General features: G+C 57.3%; 2 protein-coding genes across 3 annotated transcripts in view; one reads left to right on the top strand and one right to left on the bottom strand.

Annotated features, from left to right (window-relative positions):
- Positions 1-27,762, top strand: part of MACROD1 (mono-ADP ribosylhydrolase 1) — a 152,356-nt gene that overhangs the window by 20,159 nt on the left and 104,435 nt on the right. The window lies entirely within an intron of this gene.
- Positions 21,355-23,448, bottom strand: FLRT1 (fibronectin leucine rich transmembrane protein 1; the record flags this gene model as incomplete). Its single annotated transcript, XM_082659090.1, has 1 exon — positions 21,355-23,448. The coding sequence occupies one exon, from the start codon at positions 23,446-23,448 to the stop codon at positions 21,355-21,357; it is 2,094 nt and encodes a 697-aa protein (XP_082515216.1).

The raw sequence follows: 27,762 nt of genomic DNA, 5'->3' as shown, positions 1-27,762 counted from the left end.
ATCTTCGTTGCCACCTGCGGGATCTTCGTTGCTACGTGCGGGAGATTTAGCTGCGGCGTGCGGGCTCTAGTTCCCTGGCCAGGGATGGAACCCAGGCCCCCTGCATTGAGAGTATAGAGTCTTAATCACTGGACCACCGGGAAGTCCCTCATCGTGAGTTTGAAAGGAGACAATTCGCTCAGCACAGCGACGTCTGGGATAGAGGAAACCCAAGAAATGCCAGCTCTGGGCCTCCTGCTGTTGCTGCTTCTCTGGGAGGGCAGCTCAGACCCGTGGAACCAGGACTGCTGTGCACCAGCCCTCAGTAGGGCGGGGTCAGGGGATGTCGAGGGCACCGCCTTCCTGTCCTCCCTGTGGTGAGCCGAGCACTTGCTGGGCCCAGGGAGGTGAGGAGGGCCCTTCCTGACCCCTAGTCTGTTGGATTTGGGGTCTCTTGACCGTGAGCATGCAGGGCAGGAGGGCTAGCCCCCCTCCCCTCCGTGGCAGGGCTGTCAGTGTCTGCTCTGCCTTCTGTGGGGAAAGGTGTGTGTGTCACATGGGAACAGCCCAGGACAGGGGATGTTCCCTCTCCTCAGGGGGCCAGGAGGTGGGGTGTTGACTGAAGCTGTCCTTCAGAGCTTGGCTGCCTCGCCTGAGCCCGAGCTGGCAGACCTGAAGCCACCTGTAGCTCCCAGCCCTCACTTCCTCTCCCCTCCTCGGGGTCTTCTTGCGTTTCAGAAGCTCACCTTTGGGGCTCATTTATTTAATCTGCAAATCGTTTCTACTCATGTTTCCTCAGGCCCTGCTGGCAGCCATGTTTCACGTGGCTGCAGTGACTGCATCACGGGTTCCCTTTCCCTGCAATCTTTTTTTTTTTTTTTTTCTGGCCATGCTGAGCAGCTTGTGGGATCTTGGTTCCCCAACCAGGGATCGAACCCACGCCCTCGTCAGTGGATGTGAGGAGTCCTAACCACTGGACTACCAGGGGATCTCCCCCTTGTAATCTTGACTGATCACTTATGGAAGGGGTGTAGCTCTTCTGGGGGGTCCTGGAGCCAGGCCTGGGCTGGAAGCCCCCCACGGGTGTGGCACGGGCTGGCCTCAGAGCCAGCTCACAAAATATTGATAGATTGGGGTAAAATCTGGTTCCACTAGCTGCTTCTCCGGGCCTCAGTTTCCACACGTGCACCTCATGGGAGGATGAAGAGGAAAAAATGAGTTAGTGCCTGTAACGCCTTGCGCACGGAGGGGCTCAGTAAATGACAAGTGTTGTTCTTATTAGGGAAGTATCTCACTGCACCACCCACTAGACCGGAGCCCCTGGAGGGCAGGGGCAGGGTCCACTGGCCCCTGGTCTCCATCCCTGGACAGGGCTGCCACATGGCCGGTGCCCATCCGTGGCGGGGGTGTCCAAGAATGTCTGCACAGCAGTTCCCCAGGAGGGACACAAAAGGACAGGAACTAACAACTCATCTCTGCTGAGGACTGCTGGGTGAAAGCAGGCTGCCCGGTGGGCACAGTGGCGGGAACTCCTGCTGCCTGCACATCGGGCAGGGGAGGGACCACAGATATTTATGTCCTTGTGGGAGTGTCAGGAGCCAATGAGGACTTGGGAACCAGGAGCTTGGGCTGCAGCCTCTGGGGAGGACAGGTACTGGGTGTGGACCCGGGTTTGACAGTGAGCCCGGATGGCCCTGAGAGGGTGGCAGTGGGGGGTGGACACGGCTGACTGGCATCACCCGCTTTGGTTCATTAAAACCCCATCAGCCAAAGCCCACACCCAGCGGCAACAAGTGGTCCTGTAGAGCGGTACCCACCCTCCTCCTTCCCCTCGCTGCTGTCTCCCCCTCTTCGGACATTGTAATTGCCATAAAAATAGGAGCTTAGCTGCGGTGGCTGCGTAGCATGTGGGAAGAGAGAGGCCGGGCTGTCAGCCATCCCCCTACCAGCAGGGCTCGAGCCTGTTTTATTATTGCCGCCTGGCTGTATTTCACGTAGGTTTAAACATCATCAAACGCCACATCCCTTTTGAAAAGCAAGAGCTACCTTGCTGAGGGTGTTGAGGAGAAACAGGAACGTTAAAATCTACGAAGCAAATGGCCCAGAATTGACATTTGTGACGGGAGCCTTACAGCTTTGTCAAAGGAGCTAAGGCCTGCTTGGCAGCTGGCGGGAACTTTCTGGTGAGGCTCATGGGTCATGCAAAGGTGGGGCAGGTTGTGGCTGAAGCTTTGTGGTTTGGCAGGGAGGGGACCAGAGTGTTGTTGATGGAATTCTGTGGGTCACCTGACCACCTCTTGGCCTCCCCGGCCTTGACCTTGACTCAGCCTCATCTGCCTCCTAACAAGGCAGATGGGAGCCCCCTCTGGTGCGTAGAACAGGGTGCTGGGCTCTGGGACTCAGGGGCTGGGAGTGGGGGCATGTTAGGGGCCAGGGCTGCTGTGGCCACTTAGGAGCTCTTGTGACCTTGACCAGGATACACCTCCCCTCTGAGCCTCGGTTTTCTCGTCTGTAAACCTGGGAGAGTGCTGCCCCCTCCGGAGGTGGTTTGGAGGACGGAGATGCATGCAAATGTCCGGCAAGTCACTGGAACTCAACAAATGGTGACTGTTATCACTGAGCAAGTGGGCGTTTGAGCTGGAATTGATTTTTTAAAAACGTTTAACCTACCTGTTTCCATTGAAAAACAGATATAATAAAACCGGGGAAGGATTAAAACAGGAATAAAAAGAAACAAGTCACAAGGAGGACGCTGACCTGGGCATCCAATAAGAATGTGCCCTGTGCTCTTGGCCACACCTGGAACCCTTTGGCCTGGATGCCCTTTGCACGTGCTTTCTGACCTGCTGGCCTCTTGCCTGGTTCCTGGGTCTGTTCAGCCCTACCTCCTGCCTTGGGATGCTGGTGTCTGGTCTACTGAGGGACCATGCCCTTGTGTGTTATGCTCTTGGTGGCTGCTTGGGCAGCTTGGCTCCTGACACTTACCTTGGCCCCGCCCATAAGACACCTCAAAGCTAGGCCATTGGAACAAGTCTATTGCAACTGAATATGACAAGTGGCTTTGAGCTTCCTGGCAGCCATAGCAAAAAGGGAAACAAGATTTTAGGTTCTGTAACTCTAAGCTTGGAAATCCATTTATATTTCAGCTTAATGCCTCTTTCTCTTTCTACTCTGTCCCTTTTCCCTCCATTGTCTCCCTTTGTCACCCTTACCAACACTTTTTTTTTTTTTTTTTTTTGTGGTACACGGGCCACTCACTGTTGTGGCCTCTCCCATTGCGGAGCACAGGCTCCGGACGCGCAGGCTCAGCGGCCATGGCTCATGGGCCCAGCCGCTCTGTGGCATGTGGGATCTTCCCGGACCGGGGCACGACCCCGCGTCCCCTGCATCGGCAGGCGGACTCTCAACCACTGCGCCACCAGGGAAGCCCCCAACTCTTCTTTATTACCCCTACAGATGCTTCATCCCTTGCTCCAGAGTGCCATCTCTAAGTGCTTTGCTCCGGATGTGGGAGGCCCCTCTGCCGTCTCTTTTGTCGCTGCCCATTGCCTTGTCAGCGGCCTGGCCTCTGGGCCTCTTGCCTTGTGCAGGCCCACTGGGTCCGCCACTGGGATTTCGCTCAGATGAGCCAGTGACTAATAAGGGTTGCCCCGGGGCGGGGGGCGGCAAAATCTTTCCCTCCTTAATACCGGAGTTTAAAAATGTGTCACCATCAATTTGAAGAAAAGACTTGTTCCCGCTGAGAAAAGCGGCCTGGAGATACGTCTCGCCTTAGGAATCACACAGGCAGCTGCATAAATTCCAGAGCCACAGAGGCTCTCCATGCAAATGCCGCCTCTCAGCCCCACAGCCAGCCTGGAGAGGCCCTTGGAGCCCACCCCAAGCTCCCATGGGCTGGCACCCCACCTCCCCACCTCTCGTGCTCCCACAGTGACTCTGGGGGCCCCTTTGTGGGGGCGTCCTTGGTTAGAAGATACTCACTTCTCTCCACCTCTTTGTGGTTAAGCCGGAGGCTGAGCTTGCGGCTAATTCCATGTCGCGATGTGCTTTGATCCTGGAGGAAAAGGAGGAGGAAGGAGTGACTTCTGAGGGGGTCCCCACAGTCCCCAGGGGGAGGGGGTCCCTCTCTTACCCTTGTCTGTGGATCTGTTGGCTGCACAATGGATTTGCCCTGAGGGTGGGATTTTTAGGGCCTGGATGCCCTGTCCTCCGACCCTGTTTCATCCTTGTCTGGAAGGGACTGTTGGGGTCATTTTGACTATCCCCCTGTCTCCAGACTGGCCCCCTCCCCTCTGGCTGGCAGGCCTGCCCCTGGCACTTTGCCCTCAGACCTGGCCCAGCCTCCTGCCCCACAGACCCAGACCTTGGTCCCCTCCTCTTCCAGCAGTTCTCTGAGCCCAGGATAATCATCATAACAATGACCTGGGAGCTGCCTTTTAGTATTCCCGCTTCTCAGGTTGGGAAGCAGTGGTGCTGGGATATTAAGTGACTTGTCTCCAGACAGTCCGGAAGCTTGAACCAGATCCTGGGTACTTTCCCCTACGTCAAATCACCTTTGAATGAATGAGTGAGTGAATGAATGAATGAGGGGCAGTGGGCTCATGGCAACCACTCGTAGTTCTAGGTGTCTGGTGAGTGGGCATGGTGTCAGCCCAGGATGAGGGTATTTGGAGAGCTTGGGGGAGGTCAGGGAACCCCCCCTTCTGTCATGCAGAGGTCATCGTGACCACCTTTGTGGCGGTGTTGTTTGTCCTCCCGGGAGGCTCACCCAAGCATGGCGCAGAGCAGGGGGGTGACCTTGGCCGGCACCAGGTGGCCTGCAATCTGCAGTCTGACTCTTCTGCCAGGTGGCGGGTGGGAGAGGGGTGGTCACAGGGTGCCAGTGAGCCCTCCCTGGTTTTGGGGAGCCAGTGCAGCTGGGCTCAGGGTAGTCAGAAAAGATAAGCGGGAAGTTTGCAGCCTCCCTGGCTGCCGTGGCCCTGTCGGAACATGTGCTGAGTGGTCATTTTACCACTTGGTGCAGGGAGTTCTGTGGGCTGGTCCCCGCGTCTGCCACCCCAGCTACTGAAAGGGCCCAACGAGGACTCTCGACAGCCATTACTCCGAGAAAGGAGGGTTGTGTTTTTTTGTTCCTGGCTCCCTAAGTGTTATTGCCTTTATAGGCTTTGGAAAGCAGTTTTATGGCCTGCACTGTTTGTCTGCTGAAATGTGGAAAGCACTGGAGGGGGATGAACCACAGGTTTGCTTCTAGCCCTGAAAGGTCAGATGGCTGAGGGTGAAGGGGCAGGGCTCACATGTGTCCTCCACGCCTGGGTCACTGTCATAGCTGGAAGGGGGACTGTCATAGCTGGAAGGGGGACTGTCATAGCTGGAAGGGGGGCAGGGATGGTGTGCACCAGAGGGGGCCCTGGAATTCTGTTGGGAGGGTCAGCCTGAGGCTTTGGGACTTGCCTCTTTTGTCGGCTGGGTCCCGCTGAACTGGGCTGGGATGGTCATCCCTTCTTCCTGGATGCCCAGCTATACCAGCTGGCTCCCCTCAGGTGCCATCCGGGGCACCCTGCCAGCTGCTGGCAGTGTAGACTTCTCAGTGCAGTAAAAAATAAGCCTGGGTTTTGCCAGCTGAGATGCAGGTCTGGCAGGGGCTCCCACCTGCAGAAGATGCTTCATCTTTGAGCAGAGTTGGCCCCCTGGGAGCTGGGTAGGGTGTAGAGATGCAGTGGGAGCATTCAGAAGCCCACGCAAATCCTCCCCCCTTTCCTGGGCCTGAGGACCCTCAAGGGAGGCCCTGAGGGTCTGCCCCAGGCGAAGGCTGCTTCTCTACTTCTCTCTTGATACGCGAAGTGCTCCTACAAATCAATAAGAAAAGTGGGCAAAAGATATGGACAGGCAATTCCCGGTTGGAGAAAAACAAATGGCCAGTAAACAAGTGAAAAGACGCAGAACTTCACCAGCAATCAGAAAAAGCCTAATCGAAATAAGAGACATCATTGTCCACGGCTGGAGAAGAGGCAGAGACTGGAAGTATTGATATGCACAGGCGAGGTGCTGGAAACAGGCCTTTGCTGGGCTCACCATTGCATTGCAGCTCGCACCACCCGGCACACAGTAGGTGCTTGGAAATACTTGCTTTATCCCAGAAAACACAAAGAACTCCTCCTTGCTCACAGGGAGTCTCCGCAGGGCCACTGCTGCCTTTGTGGCCCCTGGTTTGCCACGCCCTCCGCTGGGGGTGCTCCTGGGGGGTTTGGCCTCATTGCCACCCTCAGCTCCCTGGCCCCAGGGATCCACACGCTTCCTTGGCTGTGGTCTTTCTGGGCCTGGCCTCTTGTGGGGTGGATGCCATTTCCTGCTGCTGGGCAGTGCCTCTGGGTTTCAGCTGTCTCTGCAACCTCATGGCTGGTGCCTGGGCTGCACTGCACAACGGGAGGGGGGGGTGGTATTCATAGAGGCCACAATGGAAATGGGGGCCCCCAGAGTTGGGCAGCCCTGGCTGATATCATGGCCTCTTCCAGCACCCCAGGGCATCCTTGATTTCGGGAAGGTCTTGCCCTAATAGTGACCTTGGCTCCCCAGGCATCGTGACTGGCTCACCCTCATCGTCCGGCCCCAGAACCTCTCCTGCCGTTTCTGGTTCCCTCTCCTACGCTCTCCCATTCCAGCCCAACTAAATGATTTTGGGTCTCATAACTGCGTGTTCTCTCTCACCTCCTGGCCTTCGCTTGGGCTCTCCCCGCTGCCTGGAGCACCTTCTCCTCCCACTTCCACTTGGCTGACTCTGGTCAGGCGCCAGGCCCCGGCTTAGATGTCATTTCCTCCAGGCACCTGCCCTGCCCTGGGTTAGGCATCCCTCCCACATGCCCCAGAGCACAGCCATTCATTCATTCAGCAGGTGCTGGGTGCTGAGGCTGCAAGGGCGAGCAAGGGAGATGTGGTCCAGGCAGCCAGGGGAGCGGCATGGTCACCTGCAGCACTTGGTCCTGGAGGCAGACCTGTCTGGAGGGTCAGGAAGGGGGTGCCCAGGGGAGCATCCCAGACAGGGGCCTGAGGTGGCGCCCTGGGGGTGGCTCAACTTCTTGCCCCGGGAGCAGGGAAGCCAGAGGGAGGCTGGGGTGGGTGGTGGCTGCCTGCGGGAGCCCAGTCGCCTTCTGCTGCCTGCCCCAAGAGGGCAGCCCTTATCTGTAGAGCCTAGCGTGGCCTGACCACAGCAGAGCTGCCTTTGATGCGGAAGCCCAAGGGGGAGAGTACAAGTCCTACTTCAAAGGGCTTCAGTCCCGAGGAATCTGGGTCTCCAAGTCCTGGAATCGTCCTGCCCCTCATGTGCCTGCCTGGGCAAAGCCGGCCAGCAGGAGAGCCCAGGCCTGGGGGAGACCTCAGCCTGGAACTCGGCTCCTGGGTTGCCTGGCAGCCTCCTCTCCTGGCCCTGTCCTCCCTCTCCTTCTACTCCCAAGACCCAGCCTCCTGCCCACCTTCTCTTTCTGGACGCCCCCAGACTGAGGAGGACACAGTCCTCCTTCCTCCATTCAGAGAGTATGCAATGATGAAGGCCCAATCCCTGCCTCTGAAAGACACTCAGTGTAGAGTGGGACTAGTGGGTACAGCACAGGGTGTAAGTGCCTAGTAGGGGAGTCCAAGGTGCTGTGGGCCGGTCTGGGAAGGCTTCCTGGAGGAGGCCTGCCTGGGGAGGCTTACTTCCCTGCAGCGATTTCTGGTGGGGGTGTACCTGTGCCTTTCCCTTCGGGTTCACAGACCCCAATCAGGCTGTCTCACTGGCCAGGACCTAGCTCCCATACTAACCTCTGTCCCCGTGGCCTTGGGCAGGCGCCTTAGTCCTGGGCCTCAGTTTACTTGCTTGAAAACAGGGATGAGTGAGGATGGAATGCAGTGACAGGTGTCTGGTGCCTGGCACCATCGGGCTGCACTACCTTGCCTCTCACAGATGGGTGCCCCTTTAGGAAATCCCCCCCAATTATGAAGTTCCAGGTCTGGGCCGTCACGTGAGAAGGAGGCACAGGCACGCAGCCGGCCATGCCAGGCGTCTCTCCGTGCCAGCTTCCCAGGGACGAAGGCCTCACTGAGAGCACATCTCCTGTGTCTTCCTGGTGACAGGTTCCACCTGCCAGCCCCTGGGGAGCCACCATCCCTGGTGACGGCCCCTCAGCCCTTCACCCGGGCTTGTAATCTCAGCTCTGAGGGGCTGCAGCCCCTTTCTCTGGCCACCACAACTAATCCATTCGCCAGGGCCCCCATCCAAGAGAAAGCTAATTAAAGAATCTCTGCTTTTGGCTCAGCCTGGACTTTGAAGATTCCCTTTGGTCTTCCTGGAGTATCTGAAAACAGGTGGAGAAAGGGGGCCTCAGAAATGGTGTCGGATAAGCCCCCGGAGCCTCAGTAATAGGCTTAATCCCCCCAAAGCCAGCAGGCGACAAACAGTCCTCCGCCCAGCACTGCTGAGAAGGCGCTCGAGGCCTGTGACCCTGTGGGCCCCACACCACACGGCTCCCCGTCCCTGGCTTTCTGTGAATGTGCAGCTGTGCATTCCCCAAGAGGGTCAAGGCCGTGGAAGGTCAGGGCACGGGTCCCTCACCGCACGATCTGCAAAGCAGTGAGAAGCAGTGTGGCGCTGTTGATTGTGTGGTTGGTGGACAGGTCCTGAAAGAGGTAGCCTCTGCTCTCACAGAGCTTACACTATTGCTGCCTTCAGGAAACACCCGCAGGGTCTTTGGGGGATCACTGAGCCCCTAAATGTGGGGTCATGGGGGTATCTTAGAGCCGGTCCTCCTTGTCACGCTGAGCCAAGCCTGGTGTAACCCGGGAGAGAATCGGGGCATCTGCTTCCACGCCAGCCTCCACCCTCACCCCCTCCCAGGCCCCTGCTCCCCCATTTTCATCGCAGTACTGGGGGTGCAGGGAGCATTTAGACCCGCAGTTCCCTGTGCAGGGACATTGGGCTTGCATCACGGAAATAAAAATGATAAAAACCTGCCACTGAATTCTGGGTGGCAGCAAATTACTTAACACCTGAAACAGGTTGAAATGTGGCCACTGTGGCTTTTAATAAGTCCAGCTCCGATGCCGCGGCTTCCACAGGGAGCCGGCTGGTCTCTCCCCGAGGCATCATTTCATCGTGTCCCAGGCTTGGCAGCAGTGCAAATAAGATTTCACTTCCTCTGTAAGTCTCCGAGGGGGGAGTGCCGGCTTTTCACTTGTGCTGTCCGTTAGCTTCCTCTGCCTCGGGAGGAGAGGGTCCCTTGGAGGTGCCGGTACCGGACCTGGGTGTGGCAGGCCATGCAGAAGCAGGTGCTGACAGGAGGCCGAGGGGTGTGGAGGAGGGGAGGGGAGGCATCCAGCAGGTGGGCTGGGGGCGCCTGAGAGTGATGAGCAAGCTTCACCCAGCCCTTCTTTTTTTTTAAATTTATTTGGTTGCACTGGGTCTTAGTTGTGTCAGTCAGGCTCCTTAGTTGTAGCTCGCCAGCTCCTTAGTTGTGGCATGCAAACTCTTAGTTGCGGCATGCCTGTGGGATCTAGTTTCCCAACCAGGGATCGAATCCTGGCCCCCAGCATTGGGAGCGCCACCAGGGAAGTCCCCACCCAGCCCTTCTGAGGCAGCATTTTGGGACTGGCGGGGACCTCAGATCCGACCAGGGCTTTGTATGCAGGGTGTTAAGAACTGGCCTCGGAATTTGGGTGTGGGGTGGGATTTGGGGTGTTAGACCCTTCCCGGGTTTGGTCGCTTCTTCAGGATGCTTGATGAGGGCAGGGACCCCTCTTAGGAAGTGGGGGCAGGAGGAGGGAAGCTTCTGGAACCTGGTGGTAGCCAGGTAAGAGCAGCGTCCAGGGACGGGGATGGCGGCCACCCACTCATCATCCCACTTGAACTGGAACTTTTAGTCCTGAGCCTGACGGAACAGCAGGAGTTGGACACATGAAGCAGGGGCGCTGGACTTTGGGGTGCCGCTTGTCTGCTGAGCAGCTGTTCAGGGGACTTGCCCCATACATATCCGTAACCTCAGCAATATGTGGGTCCTGAAATTTCTTTGGGAAGGAAAGGACTGGAAACTGCTTGGCTGGAGTGGAGGCTGCAGCAGGAGGAGTCCCGGGTTTGTGGGGAGACAACCCTGTCCCCCAGGGTCCATCTGAAGACATGCTAGGGAGACAGGGGCTCTTCATTGTCAGCCTGTTGCCTCCACCACCCAGAACTTGCACCCCCTTGAGGGGCCGGCCAGCTCTGCTTGCCCTCCTGTGAGACTGGGCCTCACTACGGCTCAGACCGCCTCCTCCTCTTCAGAAAGGGTCAGTTATGTTTGGAGGGTCTTCTTTCCATTGACCTGAAATACAGGTCCTGGAACCTCCCCCGTGGTTCCTGGTGATTTCCTCCTGTGGGGCCCAACCCTGTCTGGGCCTCCAGCCCCCCGGGCCACTTATTAAAACCCCCATCCCCAGCCCTGTTGTCCAGAAGCCGAAAGCTCGGGTCAGCCTGAGAGCCCGTCTAGCAGGTTTCGGGAGCAGGCCGCAGACCTTGGGTGTGGTCGCGGTGGCTTGGAGAACAGGCCCTGTTCCGACGTCTCTCCTCTGTGCAGACCTGGGGGCACTTGGCTGTTGCCTCCTTGGGAGAAGTGCCTGCCAGCTCAGCACCTGTACCTGGGGGCCAGGGATGCTGGGTAAACCCCGGGGGCGCCAGGGATGGGGCCTGCACTCCCGGACAAGTGGGGGGGAAAGCAGCGTTCTCACGGAGGCCCCGGCACACATCAGCAGCGTCGGTGCTGTCGTGGTGGGAAAAATGGGAGCAGTGAGCTGTCATCATGCGTACGCTTTACAGAGCACAGGGAGTGGGTGGTGGAGCCTGTGGGTCTCACCCAGTTCTGAGGGACTCCGAGGCCCTGCCCGAGGAGTCCCCAGGACAGGCGTTAATCCAGTGGTTCCCAAATGCGTGTGACCATGAGCCCTTCCTGGGCAGAGCTTCTGTTCGTTCTAGGGGCTCAGGAACACAGTCTGGGAAGCCAGCCCCCCTGCTCCGGCTTGAAGAGAGTGGCCGGGGCACCTGGTCTGTGGTGCTGCTGCCAGTGTGTGGAGGGTCAGGCGAGCTGGGTCAGCCCCGTCCGAGGCTCCCCCTGCCTGGAGGGGTGGGAGGAGAAGTAGAGACTGCCTTGCAACTGGGACGCCAGGGCTGCTGCTCTTGGAAAGTCGTCCTCCTTGGGCCCAGCATTGATAGATTGATCTGTTGGTTGATTGATTTGCTGGTGTTTATTGACTCCCTCCCTCCATTCACGTTTCCGGTGCCTCCTGCATGCCAGGCCGGTGCCCTCTGGGATCTGAAGGGGTGGAAGGCAAGACCTGCTGGCCAGGGGCCCCTAGTGAGCGAGGTGCTGGAACCAGTTACCTGTCCAGGTGAGAACCAGCCGGTGTGGCCCGGAGAGGGCAGCCTGTCCAGAGACAATGCCTGAGTTGAATCTTCAAGGGCCCTCACGGGCACCCGGTGGAGAAGTCAGCACAGACCCAGAGCCCGCTTGGCCAGTCAGGGCCTGCTTGGGGAGTGAACCAGAGGTGTGGCCAGCAGATGGGTGTGGCCAGCAGATGGGTCCTGTGCTTATGGGGGAAGCGAAGTCTTCCAGAGGGGGACAGAATCGGACTCGCCTTCGTGCCCCCTGCCTCAGAGCTTCTGGCAGGCCCTCTCCCTTGCTCTCCAAGTCCTTCTCATCTGAGGAAACACCCTCAGTGGAGACCTGGCTCCCAGAGAGCCTCCCCACCCTGATCTCGTCCATGAGCATCCTTCCCTCCCCCTCCATGAGGCTGGAAGGGTGCCCCAGCCCCAGCCCCAGCCCCAGCACATAGTAGGCCCTCAGTAAATATCCACTGACTGGCTGGCTGATCAGGTTCTAGAAAGGTGAGTGTCAGGTGAGGAAGAGCAAGCAGCCCTCCCGAGCACCTACTGTGCGCTGGGCCCTAGGAAGAGTTTGGGGAAACAGACTCGGTCTTTTCCCCGAAGCCTACGTGGCGAGCCGCCCTTTAGAATGATCTCTGGGCTGCTCCTGCCTCCAGGGGGCCGGCAGTGAGGACCAAGAGAAGAGGATGCGGGGGCGAGGGGCACCTGTGGGGTCAGAGCACCCTGTGTCACCCCAGCCAGGCCACCTCCCACCAAGGCACATCCAGAAATAACTTTGCTTCCTTGGCATGTAAGGAGAAGCTCATTCACCCGTATCCAGATGTGGAATCAGAGCTAAGGCAGAAGTAATGAGCTCTTATTTTATATGTTAAATCTGGCAGAAACTGCTATTGTTCTCACAGAAAACAATTTTTTTCCTTTTCCCCCTCTTTGGAGTGTGAGATATCAGGCTAGGCCTGGAGAGCTGTGAATGTGGTGGGCGCATCTAGGGGATGAGGGGTGTCAGAGGTGGCGGGACCCAGGCAAGCGGAGAAAGAGCCGTGTCCCCAGCACCCGTATGGTGCCAGTCTTATCTGGGCGCCCACATGGTTGCCGGAGCCTCTTATGAGATAATCCATGGCTCCGATTAATACATCTCCTCGTGGAAACCCTCTTGGAGTCTGCCTTTAGCTGGCAGTCGCCTTCCCCAGGGCCCATGGGATGGGGCCAGAGGTCCCTTCTCCATCCTGCAGCAGAATCATTATCTTGGTTCCCATGGTGCCCAGGGAATATACTAACCCAGAGCTTCCATCCCTCCCAGCCACCACCTCTATTCCAGTGGACCCTGACAGCGGGGCTGACCCTCGGGGCGGAGCCTGGGGAGGGGGTGTGGGCAGCCAAGACCACGTGGGTGACAGACACCGGCCCCTGGCACGCTGGGCCGCGAGCTGAGAGTCAGCAGCTGAGAGGACTGTAAAAGTTAAATCTTTCTATTTATTTCAAGAAAGGACAAGGAAAGTGGACTTGGACATTTTATATGAAAACAGACAAACAGAAAATAGGACCAAATAGTTCATCACATTCATCTCAACACTGAAGTTTCAAGGCACCTACAAGAAGGAGGCCCAAGGGCAGTTCGCAGTGCACTTTGGTTTGTGTTGCTGTCGTGGTGGGTGTTTGTGTGTCTGGTGGTGAGGTTGGGAGGGAAGCGGGTGGGCCTGGGGCCAGGCCAAGTCAACCAGCCAGGTGCCAGATGGCAGCAGGCAGCAGCGGGACTGGTCCCATCACTCAGACCCCCGAGGTTGCTTTGCCCTTCAGAGAAAAAGGAAGAAGCCAAGGAGCGGGTGGCCAGATGGCCCCACTGGGCTGATTCTGCAGGTAGGAAAGGGCAGGGGCTCAAGGAAAGCCAGGGGTGCCCCTAGCAGGGGTCCCTCCGTTGACAGAAGGGACCTTGTTCACAGCCCCGTCCTCCCCATGCCATTGGCTGGCCAGGCATCCACCTTCTGCAACGGACCCTCCATTCACCAGGGTCTGGCTCAGGACCCCTCCCTGCGCTCTTCCTCCCCAGGCGCCAGGGGTGGACTCTGCTGTGTCCAGCGCTGGGTAGCCCCCGAGCGAGCGCTTTAGCACTCCACACCTCACCAGATACAGTAACCTTTGAACACTGGGAAGGGGAATTGCTGTTGGTGGCTGTTAAAGACATTTGCTCCGCAGGGCTTACGCATGGGGTTTCTTCTAGTTTACTTTTCTCCTTTGCCTCTCCGTTCACATCCGCCTTGTGACATTCATAATTAGGGGGTGTCCGCTCCAGCCAGCAGAATTGCACAACTGCACTGTCTCTCTGGCTCGCAGCCCTGCAGCTGTCCCCAACCTTCAACCCCATCTCCCCGCTTCTCTCCCTCTCAGATGACAAACCTCTAAACACCGGGCGCTTCTGCTTCCTCCCCACGGCTCTCAGCATCTCTTCAGGAGCTGAATGCCAGGTGGGCATCTCAGCTGAGGCCGCTGGCCTGCAGGCAGGTGGTGTTCTGGGTCGGGTAAAAATATCTAAGCCAGTTTCAGAGTTTTGTGTGTGTCTTCCTCCTGGGTACGCAGAACCTTTTGAAAGCGGGACCAGCCAGAGGTGGGTGGTTTCTGGGACCCTCTGCAAGCATGTCCTTTGCACAGGGCAGGTGAGAGGTGCCCTGGACATTGGCTCCTGGGAGATGAGCACGTGGCAGTCCCGTGTCTGCTGTGGCTTTGATCGTTGGCTCGTGTTCCATTTGTTTTCCTCCGTCTTGAGGAGAAAGCCTGGTTAGTTCCTCCAGGTGGGCGGCTCGGGTGCGGGGACTCTCGACAGAAGCATCAGCCACGGGGGGGTGGGACACCCAGTTCTCTGCCCCCCTCGTCACCCACCTGAGGCTTGGCTCGGAGAGGGGGAACCGGGTCACCCCGGGTGGCGGCCAGATCTCCCCAAGCGGCTGGATTTCCCCATCAGGCTCACAGCTGGTGATCGCGGGTCTGAGGGAGGGTGGAGTGAGATGCTTCAGGGAGAAGGAGTCCCTCCTGGGGCCAGGCTGCCAGCGGTGTGGGTGCAGGATGAGAGGAAGGCCGCTGCCAACACACCCGCCTGGGCCCTTTGCACTGAGCCCCAGGGACAAGAGAGGAGGGAGGAAGAGATGAGTGACACCCCTGTGTGCACCGTGCTGTGCTGGGCCTCAGTGACCCAGCGCGGAGGAGCGCAGGGACCTGGCATCTCGCCTGAGCGAGCGGCCGTCAACCCTGACTGCTGTAAAAGAGATTTAGGGGCGGTGACAGGAAAGACGTTCCTGCAAGGACCCTCTGGGCTTGGACTTTTGGGCCTTCAGGTGGGGGGTGGCGTGGGTGGGAGTGGGAAGGACAGGGGCCATGGCACCGTGGTGGCTCCGATGGCCACAGTGCCTCAGGGACTGGCTTTGCCAGGAAGTGGGGGCCGGGTCAGCCCCCCACAGGACCCCCTGTGCTGTCAGCACAGTGGGAGGGGCAGTGGCAGTGGTGTCAGAAGCCCCTGGCCTGCCAGCCTCTCCAGCGGGGAGCAAGGCAGCAGCTGCCCACCCAGCGGCTGAAGATCTGCCCGGGCATGGTGTCCCCAGGGGAGACGTGGGGAAAGGTGGGCTTTGCCCCTGCAGCATGGGAGGTGGGGCGGGGTCTTGGGCAATCCTGGAAATCATATTAATGTGAGAAAAATGGGCCTGACCCCAGTGATAATAGAATTTCCGAAACTAGAGAAAAACATTGGGTTAAAAATGCAAAGGGAGGGCTTCCCTGGTGGCGCAGTGGTTGAGAGTCTGCCGGCCGATGCAGGGGATACGGGTTCGTGCCCTGGTCCGGGAAGATCCCACATGCTGCGGAGCGGCTGGGCCCGTGAGCCATGGCCGCTGAGCCTGCGCGTCCGGAGCCTGTGCTCCGCGACGGGAGAGACCACATCAGTGAGAGGCCCGCGTACCGCCAAAAAAAAAAAAAAAAAAAAAAAAAAAAGCAAAGGGAGGGAGGAAGTAAAGGGAGGGAGAATCAAGAGGCAAGGGAAGCTTCCTGAGTGTTTTTAAAGAAGCGAATGTGGATATTTCAGGCAACTACTTGGAACATTTCAAAAGAAATGGTAAATGCTTAAAAATGTAGAGTGAAAAGTGCCCCAGGCAGCCGTCACACTGGCTGGGACGGGTGTATTAAGCCGGCAGCTGTGAGCATGCTGTTGGGAGAACAGCTAGTGGGATGGTGGTGGGAGCTCAGGGGGGTGCGAGTCCTGGCACCGAGGATGGCCAGGAGGCAGCCTGGGACGGGGAGCGGCAGTGCCTGGGAGGCGGCCCCCTAGCGGCCCCAAGAGAGCCAGCGCAGGTGGTGGGTCACCCTCTGCGCTCCCTGCCTGTCCAGACTCGTAGATGGGGCGGCGCGTGTCTGAACTTCCTCTCCCGGCGCCTCTTAGACACTGAGGATGGGGATTTTGCAGGCTGTCTGGTGGCAAAAGCGACTCTTTGACGGGGCTGGGTGGCCTGGCTGTGAGATGGCCCTGACCTGCTATTTTCAGGGGACACTGGTCGTTTTGAGCAGTCTCTCGATATCTTTCTTAAAGGGTCCTCAGGGATGGTAAAGTGAGAGTGGGAACCAGGATCTTCTCCTCAAAGAACCAGGCGTTGGCTTAACATCTGCCACCTCCCCATCAAGTGCTTGAATGCGGCCAGTGACAAAGAGCTCACTGCCTGATTCTTTTTGCTGGGCCAGATTTCTCTTCCTTGACTTCAGTTTTCCCTTTACCGTTGGCCCCATTTCCCTTTCACTGGCTGCAGGGAATGGATCAGAGACAGACCCACCCTGGAACAGAAAGGAAGCAGAAGGACTCATGGCTTGAGAGTCCTGCTCACGAAGGGACTAGCCCGGCCACTTCCCCTAGCTCTTCACCCCGAAGGCAGATGGAATCTGGAGGGCAGGGGAGAGACTCTGCCTGCGGGCCAGGGCCTCTGCCTGCGGGCCAGGGCCTCTGCCTGCGGGCCAGGGCAGCTTCTGAGTGACCTGTGTGGGCCACGTAGCCCCCCCACCTCGTCCCAGGGGCTGCGCACGGCACTCGATGGAGGCAGAACTGCTTCCCCACCCGCCCCACCCTGAGCTCGAGCCCAGGCTCTGTCCAACCAGCATATCCGGAGCCAGCGCTGGGGCACGCGTGGTGTCAGCCTTCAGAGACCCCAGCTCCCCACCAGCCAGGCCCAGAAAAATCCCTGCTTTGCCTTTGGCCGCTGGGGACAGGTTCAAAAAATGCGAAAAATCCCCCTTTCCCTTCACCTCCAGGAGTTCAATCTCTCCTAATCAATTTAGCAGGCTCGCTTGCTTGTAAACGGTAATGATTTTCATTTTTGAGCCTTTTTATCCCTCCTTAAGAAAAAAGATGCCTCCTCTGTCTGCATTCTAGAAGGCCTGTGCAGGGCTGTGAATTGCTTGTTAGCATTCACCCTGGCGCAGATCCAGAGCCAGGCATCCGCTGCCTGTCACCTGCACTGATCTGAGAGATGGGGGACATGGGCGCAGGGGACACCCCCAGCTGACCCCGCCTGAGCCGTGGCCCTGCGAGTGTGGTCTGGCCCTTGGGGCTCAGGCTGCCATGCGCCCCGAGGCCCCTCCTTCCGGATGCCCCAGCTCCCTCCTGGTTGCCTTCCCAGCTCCGTTGCTCCCTGTCTGCCGCATCCAATTTTCCTTGTTGTATTTTTCATAAGTGCGAGGCTCAGAAGCCCCGTCCTCCCTGGCACGTTCAGCTGGAAGCAGATTTCTGGAGTGGGCTGGCTTTGGGACTTGAGCTGCCATTGGCGGGGGTGGCGGTGTCCTCCTCTTACTCCACAGCTCTGAGGGCGTGAAGGAGGGATGCTCAGATGCAGCCCTGGCACGTTGCCCAGTCAGCTCCCTCAGCTCCCCAGGATCCCTCACCTGCCCTGTCCCTGTCACTCTGGGCCTCCGTCACCTGCCTTGGGCCAACCAGAACCTTCCAGAGTCAGCAGATGGTGGGGGAGCCCCCATTGGGCTTCTGGAGCCCCCATCTTTTCTGGGTGAAGCTAGACCCGGCCTCAGCCCACCCCTACATTACAGAAGGGGAAACAGAGGCAGACGCTGTGGATTCGCAAAACCTGCTTTCCCTGCATCTCCCTGGAAGCTCTCCCTGACCTTTCTTACTCTACTCTTTGCTGGGGCTGGTGGGCTTCCCTGGACCCCTAGGGGAGGGGAGAGGAGGCCCAGTGCCCATTGAGGAAGGAAGAGGCACAGGCAGGCGTAAGCTTCGGACTTCGGGTGGGGAAGCCTGGGTCCCCCAGCCACTGTCACCTCCCCTGCCAGCGTCACCCAGAGCGGGAGGGAGCCGGTGACCCAGCTCCTACCCCCAAACCCCAGAGGCCCCCTAGTCGGCCACGCAGCCGCCATGTTAACGGGAGGTGGTCCAGGAAGCAGGAGCCAATTTAGAGAAGATGGAGGCTTCTGTGGGAGGCCGCAGGAAGAGGGAAGGAGAAAAGGGAAGAAAAGAAGCTTTTGATGCACATCATGTCTGCGGAATTGAGTATGACTAATTAATAGATTTTATTCTTAGTAATCTCTTAAGCATTCCATACGTTGGGCCCCACGCCTGAGCTGAGCTTACAAGAGGCCTCATTCGCAAAATGCAAATGGCTCGCCTGGCCCTGCTGCCTTCTTTCCTTTTTTTTTTTTTTCAGGGGAAATTTAAAGGAAAATTGCCATGTAATAGAAAAGAGATTCCAATCACTACATCTAATTACCACAAAGGGTAAACCACTTAACTAAAGAAGTGTCAGGATTTTTTTTTTTTTTAACTTGAAACCTGCCTTAAATGCCACAAAATACACTCATCAACGCTGAGGTCAATGAGGTTGTTCTGGCTAGTTAGAGGCTGCAAGGGTCAGGTCGGCCGCCCACAGGAGGGAGATTCTAGACAGAAGTGGTGGCCCAAGCCCTGTGTCCTCGCGTGCTTCTAGCGGGTGGAGGAGGCTGGGTGCCCTGGAACATCCTCTCTCATTATGTTGCATGGCTGGCTCAGAGGGGCTGGACCAGGAAGGGATGGGGTTTCAGAGCGGACCTAGCTTCAGGCCCCATCCCTGGCTTGGGGGGCCGTGAGACAGCAGACAGTTGGAAGCTTGTTCTTAGAAAGGATGCTGGAAAGATGTTGGGATGCTGAGGGCAGAAAAGATGAGAGGGGGGCCCCCGGACCCTGGCTGGGCTGAGTCTCCACTATCTTCAGCACCTACACTAGCAGGAGGATGCCTGCGGCAAGGCAGGCAGGGCCAGGTTTCCCCCTGGTGTGAGTTGGGGCCCAAGCCCCATTAGTACAAGAGGCGGGAGCAGGAGACTGATGTGTCCTCAGGCCCAGGCAGGCCTGGGCCTGCTTTGTGCTACGGGGCAGGAAAGTTCATCACCCAGGCCTGGCCTGGAGGGCGCTGCTGGCACAGGCAGGCTCTCAGAGCTGCAAGGTCTCCCCTGTAGCCCTCCCTGTATAGGGCCACCTGCTGTTCCCCAAATGCCTTCTTAGCCTCTAAGGGGATGATCTGACCTCCCGCCTGGCTCCGGGAGAAGAGAAAGGAGGATGAAGAGTGAGAGCAGGGGACCAAGCATGTTGGCAGCAGGGGTTGGGGGTTGGAAGTGGGGAGGCTGGGACCGATTTTCCTGGAACACTGGCCAAAGACAGGGGTGGTGCCTTGGGAAGGAAACTGCATTTCAGAACCAGCAGAGACCTTGAACTTCTGACCCCCAGCCAGTGCCCCACACCCTTGTGCACCCTGTCCTCCTGGAGGCTGCTAGTGAGGCCCCTCTGCTCCTGCCTGGGCCGCGGGGGATGCGCCTGTGTCTGGGGGGTGCCAAAGGGAGGGCGAACTTTACACGGATGTGACCTTTACACAGTCCCAGCCTTGGGAACATGGTCCCAGCCTTGGAAACATTTCTCTCCTGACCTCATTGTATGAGAAAATGCTTCAGGTGGGAAAAGGGAAAAAGCTTGAGTCTAGAATGAAATGTGTCCATGACCCTCGGCCTCTCCCTGGAGCTGGGGATTGGGGTTCCCCCCTTGGTGAGACCATCCATCCAGCCTGGCAATGAGAGCCGCGCCTCTTCTCCACCTCGCTCACACAGTTGTTGTGTCCATTTCTTTCAAGCCCAGCCTCTTCACTGAGGGGCCAGCAGCATCTTTTCAGGTCCAGCAAATGGCTGGACCCCGGGCCTGTCACAGCAGCCCTGTGACTGCTGTTCATCTTTCTCTTCCTTTCTTTGGCTTTTGTCAAAGCAGGCAAGGCCTTCTGAAAACACCACGGCCAGGAGCTGGACCCCTTCTCATCCTCCCTGCCCTCAGAACAGCGTCTCTCCTTTGACATCGCCCTTCCTGGGCGCAGGACAACTGGCACCTTGACAGACGGTGACCCGAGTTCCCCGAGTGCTGGAATGTGGGAGATATCAGAACCCCAGGCACCACTCCTCTCTTCTTTCCAGATTTGCTGTCATTATTTCATCATCCTTTTAATCTCATGGCTCACCAAACAGCACTGTCAGTTGATAAACGATGGCAACATTGATTCCAGAGGGAGGAAAAAAAAGATCTTAGCTCTTCTGAGGGCTCCAGTCACTACCCTTTTGGAGGCTGGCATTTTTAGAGAGATCTGGTCTTCCCTCTTCAGAGCGGCATCCCAGGGGTGGGCACAGTGTGGTGTTCTGCATTCTGGGGTTGGGGGGCGTGCTGTCTCCTAGGGCTTTTCTGAGAATTTTCATGTCTTTTTCTGGGCTTTGTTTGAGCAGCCATGGAAACCATTAGGTCTAATCAGCTGATATTAAAAAAAAAAAAAAAGTCTCTGCACCAATTACCTGTCTCTGGAGGAAGCACTTTGCACAGAGTAAATGCTCAGGAAGTAGCTGCTGAGGTGATTGCATTTGTGGGGGTGTAGGGGGAGAGAGGTGAGGACACTGGAAGTCAAAGAAAGCTCTTCTCTGTATCAGAAAGGAGCTTGGCCCAGCTCTGGCCAACCTGAGATAGGACTGACTGAACTGAAAACACCCCTTGCCCAGGGTCTCCCAGCCACCCAGCCAGGACAGACACGCCTCCGCCTTTAGGAACAGCATTATCCCCCACCCCACTCCCATCCCCAACACACTTTGTCTACTTACTCAATGATTTCTAGGAGAAAGCAACATTTTCGTGACTCTATTGTCTCAAGAAATTGTACGAACTGACCCAAGAAGTACTGTAAGGACTGTATATGTGGCTCTATCTACCCATCTGTAGATAGATACACGACATAAAGATAAACAGGTAGATAGATGCACCTCCAAGCGCTGGAACAGCCACAGCTTCCCTGGTGCTTCCATGGACTATGGTGCATGGAATTGAGGAGGGCTTCAGTATAGGAAAAAGAAAGTTTGTTTTTTAATCAGCTACATCGTCGTTCAAAGAATGCAGTGAAAGACGCGCTATTTCTGCAAATCTGTGAGGGAAATGGCATGGAAAGAACCAGGACAATATCTCCACAGCAAAACATCTTTTCTTCCCCTCTCCTTTGTGAGGAGCCTGAGGACCTTCCATCGTGTCGTCGCCAGTGAGCAGCCGGCAGCGAGAGCTGCATGGGGGCTGCGCGTGTTGGCTGCTTTTCTAATGGTTCCTTTGTGACGGCCCTGCACAGAGCATGAGGCATACACAGACGGAGCACAGGTAGTATCTTTCCAGTTCAGGAAAAATAAAAGCCCCAACCCAACCCTTCCTGCGATATTATTTTTAGTCTTTTCCTCCCCACCTGGCATAATTTGGTATAAATTATGTCTTCATCAATGTCAAATCCCCCTCCTGCCTTCTATTCTTTAAAAAAAATTATTTTTTTCACTGTTGTGTTCTACGAAATTGTCAACCCTCCCCAAACTCTGCTTTCTGATGGGAAAGTCATCATGGAATTTCTTTTCCTTGTTCTGTCAGATGGCAGCAGGCTGGTCAAAGCCACACAGTCGCCACACCAGGAGGAGGCAGGAGCCGGGTGCTGGCATCATGTGTAGGAGTAGTCTATGTCAGGGATGCCGCCGTCCCGGTAGCCCCGTGTGGCGCCGTAGCCGATGGTGTGCGTGCCCTTGCAGAGGCTGCTGCCGTTGGAGGGGAAGATGGTGTGGAGCACGTACTCGTCCTTGCTGTGGTAAGGGTTGACGGGCAGCATCTGCAGCCCGGGGCCGCGGATTTCCAGGATGGAGTTATCCTTCTTGGTCCCCGACTCCAGATAGTCGTCCTTTTTCCGGGTGCCGCGGTTGTAGGCCCGCTCGCGGGTCAGCAGCTCGCTGGCCCGGTGCACGTAGCAGCAGATGGCCCCCAGGACCAGGAAGAGGAAGACGAGGGCCACGGCGCCACCGATGATGCCCGCCACGGGCAGGCCCGCCATGGGGTCGGCGTTCTGCTCCTGGTTGAATGTGGTGGTGGGGCCGTAGCTGTCGGCCGTCTCCGCCTTGGCACACACAGGCGTCTCGTCGGCCACATAGGTGTTGCCGGTCTCCATGGTGACCATGCAGATGATATAGGTGGACTTGGGCTCCAGGGCCGTCAGCAGGTACTCTGTCTTGTCCCCCTGCACCAGAGTCTCCGTGATGGAGCCCACGGCTGGGCTGTGGCCCAGGCGCAGCCAGCTGAGCCGGAAGGAGGAGGCGGGGAGCGTGGCCTTCCACGTGATGCGGATGGAGTCGGCCGTCAGGGGCTTCACGTGGATGACCAGGGTCTTGGCACTATCGCCCGTGGCCATGGGGTAGTCGAGGCTGGAGTCAGGGAGGCGCAGCCCTGGCCTCTTAGCCTTGAGGGTGAAGAGTGAGCCCTGGGGCGTGGTGGCAGAGGTGTGGTCACTGGCCGTGGTCTTGGCGGCGGCGTTGGCCGCTCCGCCCTGCACCCCCGCCTCGAAACATTCGTCCATCTCGCTGGTGATGTCCTTGATGGCCATGCCCCGGACCTTCTCGGGGCCCTGGCACATGAGGCCTCGCACGTTGACCACGGCCGCCCGTGCCTTCACCCAGTCCCGCAGCCACAGGAGGTTACAGCCGCAGAACCAGGGGTTGTTCCGGAGCAGCAGCTGGGCCAGGTTCTGCAGGTCATCGAACAGGCCGCGGGGCAGCGTGGTCAGGTTGTTGTTGGACAGGTCCAGGCGTTCCAGCTCACGCATCTTGGCCAGCGTGTTGTAGGGCACGTGGCTGATGGCGTTGTCCTGCAGGTAGAGCTTCTGCAGGCGGGCACTGGGCAGGTTGAGGGGTGGGGCAGCCAGCGAGTTGCGCACCAGCGAGAGCTCGGTCAGGTTCTGCAGGCGGCTGAAGGTGTCGTCGGCGATGCGCTGGTTGGCCAGCAGGTTGCCGTCTAGCACCAGGCGCCGCAGGCTGCTGAGGCCCTTGAAGGCGTGCAGCGGGATGGTGGAGATACGGTTGTCATCCAGCCGCAGCTCCTCCAGCGTGCGGGGCAGCCCCGAGGGGATGCTGCTCAGGTGGTTCCGGCTCAGGAAGAGCAGCTTGAGCTGCTTGCTGTCGGCGAAGGCGTCCTCCTCTATGCTGACGGTGGACACGGAGTTGTCATCCAGGTGCAGCTTCTCCAGCAACGGGATGCGGGCCAGCGAGTCCCGGGCGATGGTGCGCACGTTGTTGTCCTGCAGGTGCAGCTCCCGCAGGGAACGGGGCAGGTTCACAGGGAACTCATCCAGGTCGTTCTCGTATAGGTAGATGACCTGCACGTTGACCTTGGTCTTGAGGTCCTGGGGGATGCCGGCATTGTTGATCTGGTTGTTCTGCAGGTAGAGGGTGGTGGCGTCGTCAGGGATGTCGGCGGGGATGGAGGTGAGCCCCCGGTCGTTGCAGTAGATGAAGCCGTTGTCGCAGCGGCACACGGAGGGGCACGTGGTGCTGTCGATGACCTCCGTCAGGAAAGCGATGAGCCCATAGCAGAGGAAAAGCCAGTCCCGCAGGTCCATGGTGGCTGTGGTCATCACGACGGTGGCCGTGACGGTGGCAGTGGGCGTGGTGGTGGCGGTGGCAGTGGGGTGTGCCACCACCATGGTGGACGGCTGGGGGAGCCAGGCCCTGCTTGACTTGCAGCCTCTACACCTGCAAGGAGCACAAGACATGTGCGGTGAGAGCGAGTTGGGTGTCCACCCACCTGCCGCTGAGGGGTGGCTGCAGTCGAGGCCACGGGGCAGAGGTCAGGCCTCGAGGTGCATGCCCCGTGGCCCTTCCAAATGTCAAGTTTACATCACAGGTGATAGCTCGGGCTGAGGTCAGCCTCTAATGACCTTGGCTAACGTTAATCTCAGCGGGAGCAAAGATGCTGCCCGTGAACAAGACAGCTGTGGCCTTGGCCCTCCTGGACTGTGACCTCGTGACGTTAATTTACCGGGAGCCGGGCTGCAGTTTCAGTCTCCTTGCAGGACCCACACCAAGCCAGTCTTTGTGGCTGATGCTGCAAGTGGCTGCTCAGTGTTGATGGGATGGATTTAGAGCCACCGTTTCTCATTGGAACAGGGATCTCGTATCCCTCTCTGGCTTGGAACCAGGGACCGAAGGGAAAGCTTGTTTCTGCGAGGCCTGTGAGCTCGAGGTGGGGGAGGGGCGTCACTAGAACCTGCGAAAAGAATCTGCTGGTGTCCTCGCTGGCGAGCAGGGGAAAGTGGGGCGCTTCATCGTCTGGTGTTAAAACAACATGTCCTGTTTGTCACTTGTGCATCTTATAGACAGAAAAATGAGGTGTCAACAGAACTGCTTTCCCATGGCTCTACAGAAATCTCTTTCTATCAGCGGTGCCCTTCCTACCGTGTTCCATGTAATGTGAGAAATTATTCCATACTTTGCCCCCTTCCTAAATCACGAAATTTTCAGCTATTTTGAAAAAAATATATATCTGTTTTCTTGCATTTAAAGACATGAAACAAATAAAAGGAGGGAGGGGTCCACACTCTGAGGGTATTGTCTGCAAGGTGTAATTCTGGTTTTCACAAATGGAAAAATTGCAGTGTAGATTTTTCTCATATTATATTACTGTTCATAGTGGTAAAAAAAAAATCAATTAAAGAGAAATTATCTTTCAACCTCAGTGGGGAAGTGGTGTTCATGCAGCCGGCAAAGGTCTGCTTTATAACTCCAGGTTCACAAACGCTTTTCAGTGTGAGACACAGTGGCCTCTGGGAGCCTGAGCTGAGGCCGCAGCCTGGAGGGCAGCCCCGGTGTGCAGAGCAGAATTGGGACCCACTCACTGAATGAGATGGTGGGGCCCTCACTCCCATGACCCAGGGACCCTGTGTCTCCATTTCTCAACCATGTCAAACGCTTCTTCCTTCTGTCCCTCTCTGTTCCTGGACTGCTCCCCTCCGTCTAGCAAACTGCTCATCACCCTTCAGGAGCATGCTCAAACGTCTCCTCCTCTGCTAGGTCTTCCTCATGCCATATAGAGCTTCCCTCTGCTCCATCCATCCATCTGTCCATCCATCCACCCATCTATCCACCCATCCACCTATTTACCCATCCATCTATCCATCCACCCAGCTATACATCTATCTACCCACTCATCCATCCATCCTTCCATCATCCATTCATCCATCCATCCATCCACTCATCCACCCACCCTCTCACCTATTTACCTATCTATCCATCCATCTACTCACCCATCCACCCACTCACCCATCCACCCATCCATCCATCCACCCACCCACTCACTTATCCATCCATGCATCTGGCCATCCAGCCATTCAACATGTCTTTATTGAGCACCTACCATGTGCCAACCTGTGTTTTAGCCACTTGGGATTCTATTCTAGTGGGATAGTAGCTCACACTATAATAAAGGTCTCACCTAGAATTTTATGAATATTTAAGCCATTTAATCCTTCCAGCAAATGTTAGGTCAGTGCCCTTTTTATTCCCATTTAACAGATGAAAAAACTGAAGCTCGGAGGGGTTAACTTGCTCGAGACACTTGATAAGTGGTGAAGAGAAACCTGAGCCAGGATCTTGACCACTAGGCTTGTGGTGCTGCACCTCGGGCCCATCTATGTGGGCTGAAGGTTGCACTATTTAGCGACTAGTGTCTTAAGGTCCCTGACTAAATTTCGGGTGCTTGAGGGCAGGGACTGTGGGTTGTGTAGGCCTGGTGTGGCTTGCCATCAGTGACCACCCAAGGACAGAAGGGAGGCGGCTGAGGTGCCAGGCAAGGCGCGAATGCCTCTGCCCTGCTCCCTGCCGACCCCTCAACTCTTGCCCCATTTGCATTACAGGGGCCTTTGCCCAGGCTGCCGGCAGCTCCAAGGCCTTCTGGAGGGAGCTCAGGCTTTGCCCGTGGCTAACACACTAACTCTGCTCAGGGCCTGTTAGCGGAATGAAGCTTTATCCATGAGGTGGACCGAAGGCAGGTGGAGGGCCAGCCGAGGACACCTGGCTGGAAGCAAGTGAGGGTGAGGGGGAAGGGTGCACGGGGTCTGCGCAAGGAGCCGGAGGGGGACGAGGTCCCGAGGGAAGCTGGGAGGAAGGGGGACTGGGGAGACTGTGACCAACACTCTGGGCCTCCGAAGCCAGCTCAAGCCCCCTCCCAGCCGCCGCAGCTGGCCTGAGGGCCTGAGGACATTTACCTACTTACTCCTGATGCTTCTTTGGAGGTTGTCCCTAGTCTATGGGTCATGACCCCACTCACACCCCTGCCCCTTGGGACTTGGAGTTGGTCTTTGCTTCCCTCACATGTGTTCCCGGCTCTCAGTGGGTTTGGACAGGGATAAACCCAGGCATAAGGGGCAACCCTCTGGCCAGGCCCTGCCCAGCGCCCTCACAGGCACATGTTTGTATCTGCACCCACCTGTCACATGCACACAGGTCCTCGGTCCCATTTTACAGCTGAGCAGCCTGAGGCTCAGAGAGGTGAGGGGCCCATTCAAGGTCACAGCCAGCCCAGGTTTCCAGCTGCACATCTGTCCCTTCCTCTGCACAAAGCCAGAGCCATGAAGGTTATGGAGCCTGGAGGTCCTGTCTCAAAATGCTTATGAGCAAAGAGGCAGGGCCAGGGCAGGTGCTGGGGACAGGAAGGCTCAGGTCTTCTCAAGGCCACCTTGCCTCGGTCTCAGGGGTCAGGTCTGAGCCTAGGAGCACCTCTGCCCAGGCCCCCAGCATCTGGCCAGAGGACGCACACCCTCCTCTGAGTCCTGGCGCAAGGAATGCTGTTGGCCCCTGGGCTCACAGATTCCGGAGCAGTGCCCTGAGCAGGGGGCAGACTTGTTAAGGCCAAAGGCGAGGCCAGACCGCCTTCTCTGGCATGAACATCAGTCCCCGGTGCCCGCTCAGCTCATGGCCATAGCCCTCAGCCTCCAGATGCCCTGGCATCATAATAGAGTCTAAATTACACCTTTCAGAGATGCCTGATGGATAACCAAGAAACATTTGGGAGGCAGGGACCCAAGGCCTTTCTCTTCCCCCGTCTGCGGCCCTCATCCATCTTGGCTGAGTCTCCCCTGCCACCCCCTTCCCCAAGGCCTCCCGATGCCGAGCCCTGGCTCCAGGAAGGCAGGGAGGGGCCTGGGCTGGGCAGGAAGACAGCGTGCCTTGCCTGAGGAGCCCTTTAATTGCCCGGGTGCCACGAGGCCCTTTTATTCCCTTGTTTTGTGTTTGATGGTTTATGTGGCTATCAGATGAAACCCGGTAAATCGCCCGTCTTTTATTTTTCATTGTTGCGAGAATCCCTCAGACTTCAGCGTGGTGTGAGTTATGACCTGCCAGCTCCATGACTGACAGCCGGATCCTTGGCGTGCGATGGAAGTGGGGGAGGGGAGCAGTGAGACTAGAGGTAGCTAGTCTAGTCTAGACTAGAGGTAGCTCAGACTAGAGGTATCCAGACCCCCATTAGCTGAGAGGTGACCTGGGGCGTCATTCTTGGCATTTTCTATCAGTCGCTAGCTCCTGCCATCTAGGACAGAGACACCTGGGTTCGAGCACTGTCTCTCTCCCTCTTCCTGGCTGTGAGATCCTGAGCAAGTTACTTGCCCTCTCTGAGCTTTAGTTTCCTTATCTATAAATGTAGCCATCAAGTTCCCCTTAGAGGGGAGCTCACTACTGAGCATTCAGTGAGGTAATACCTGCAAAGTACACCCTTGTAAGTGCATGAGGTTTAAAAGCTGCTGTAATTCTCTGACTGCTCCAGGCATACCGGTCTAGCCTCTGTGTTAACTGCTTGTCTCTCTCTGCAATCCAGAGGCCCTTTCTTTACTCCCCTGCCCCTGCTGTGCCTCCAGGGTAGACTGGGAGGCTGTAGGCCAAGCTGCTTCCTGGCAGGGACTCCCTGTCATTGCTGTGATGCTGGGTCTCCCCAACCTCAAACTGTGCATCCTCAGCCCTGTCCCCCCAAGCTAGGGTAGAAACACTGACCCTAAGCCTGCTCTCCCTTTTGCTGCCTCTGGGCCTTTGCATGT

This window comes from Grampus griseus (genome assembly GCF_964374135.1).
Source record: "Grampus griseus genome assembly, chromosome: 8".
Lineage (NCBI taxonomy): Eukaryota > Metazoa > Chordata > Mammalia > Artiodactyla > Delphinidae > Grampus > Grampus griseus.
This window is presented reverse-complemented; position numbering and strand designations above follow the sequence as displayed.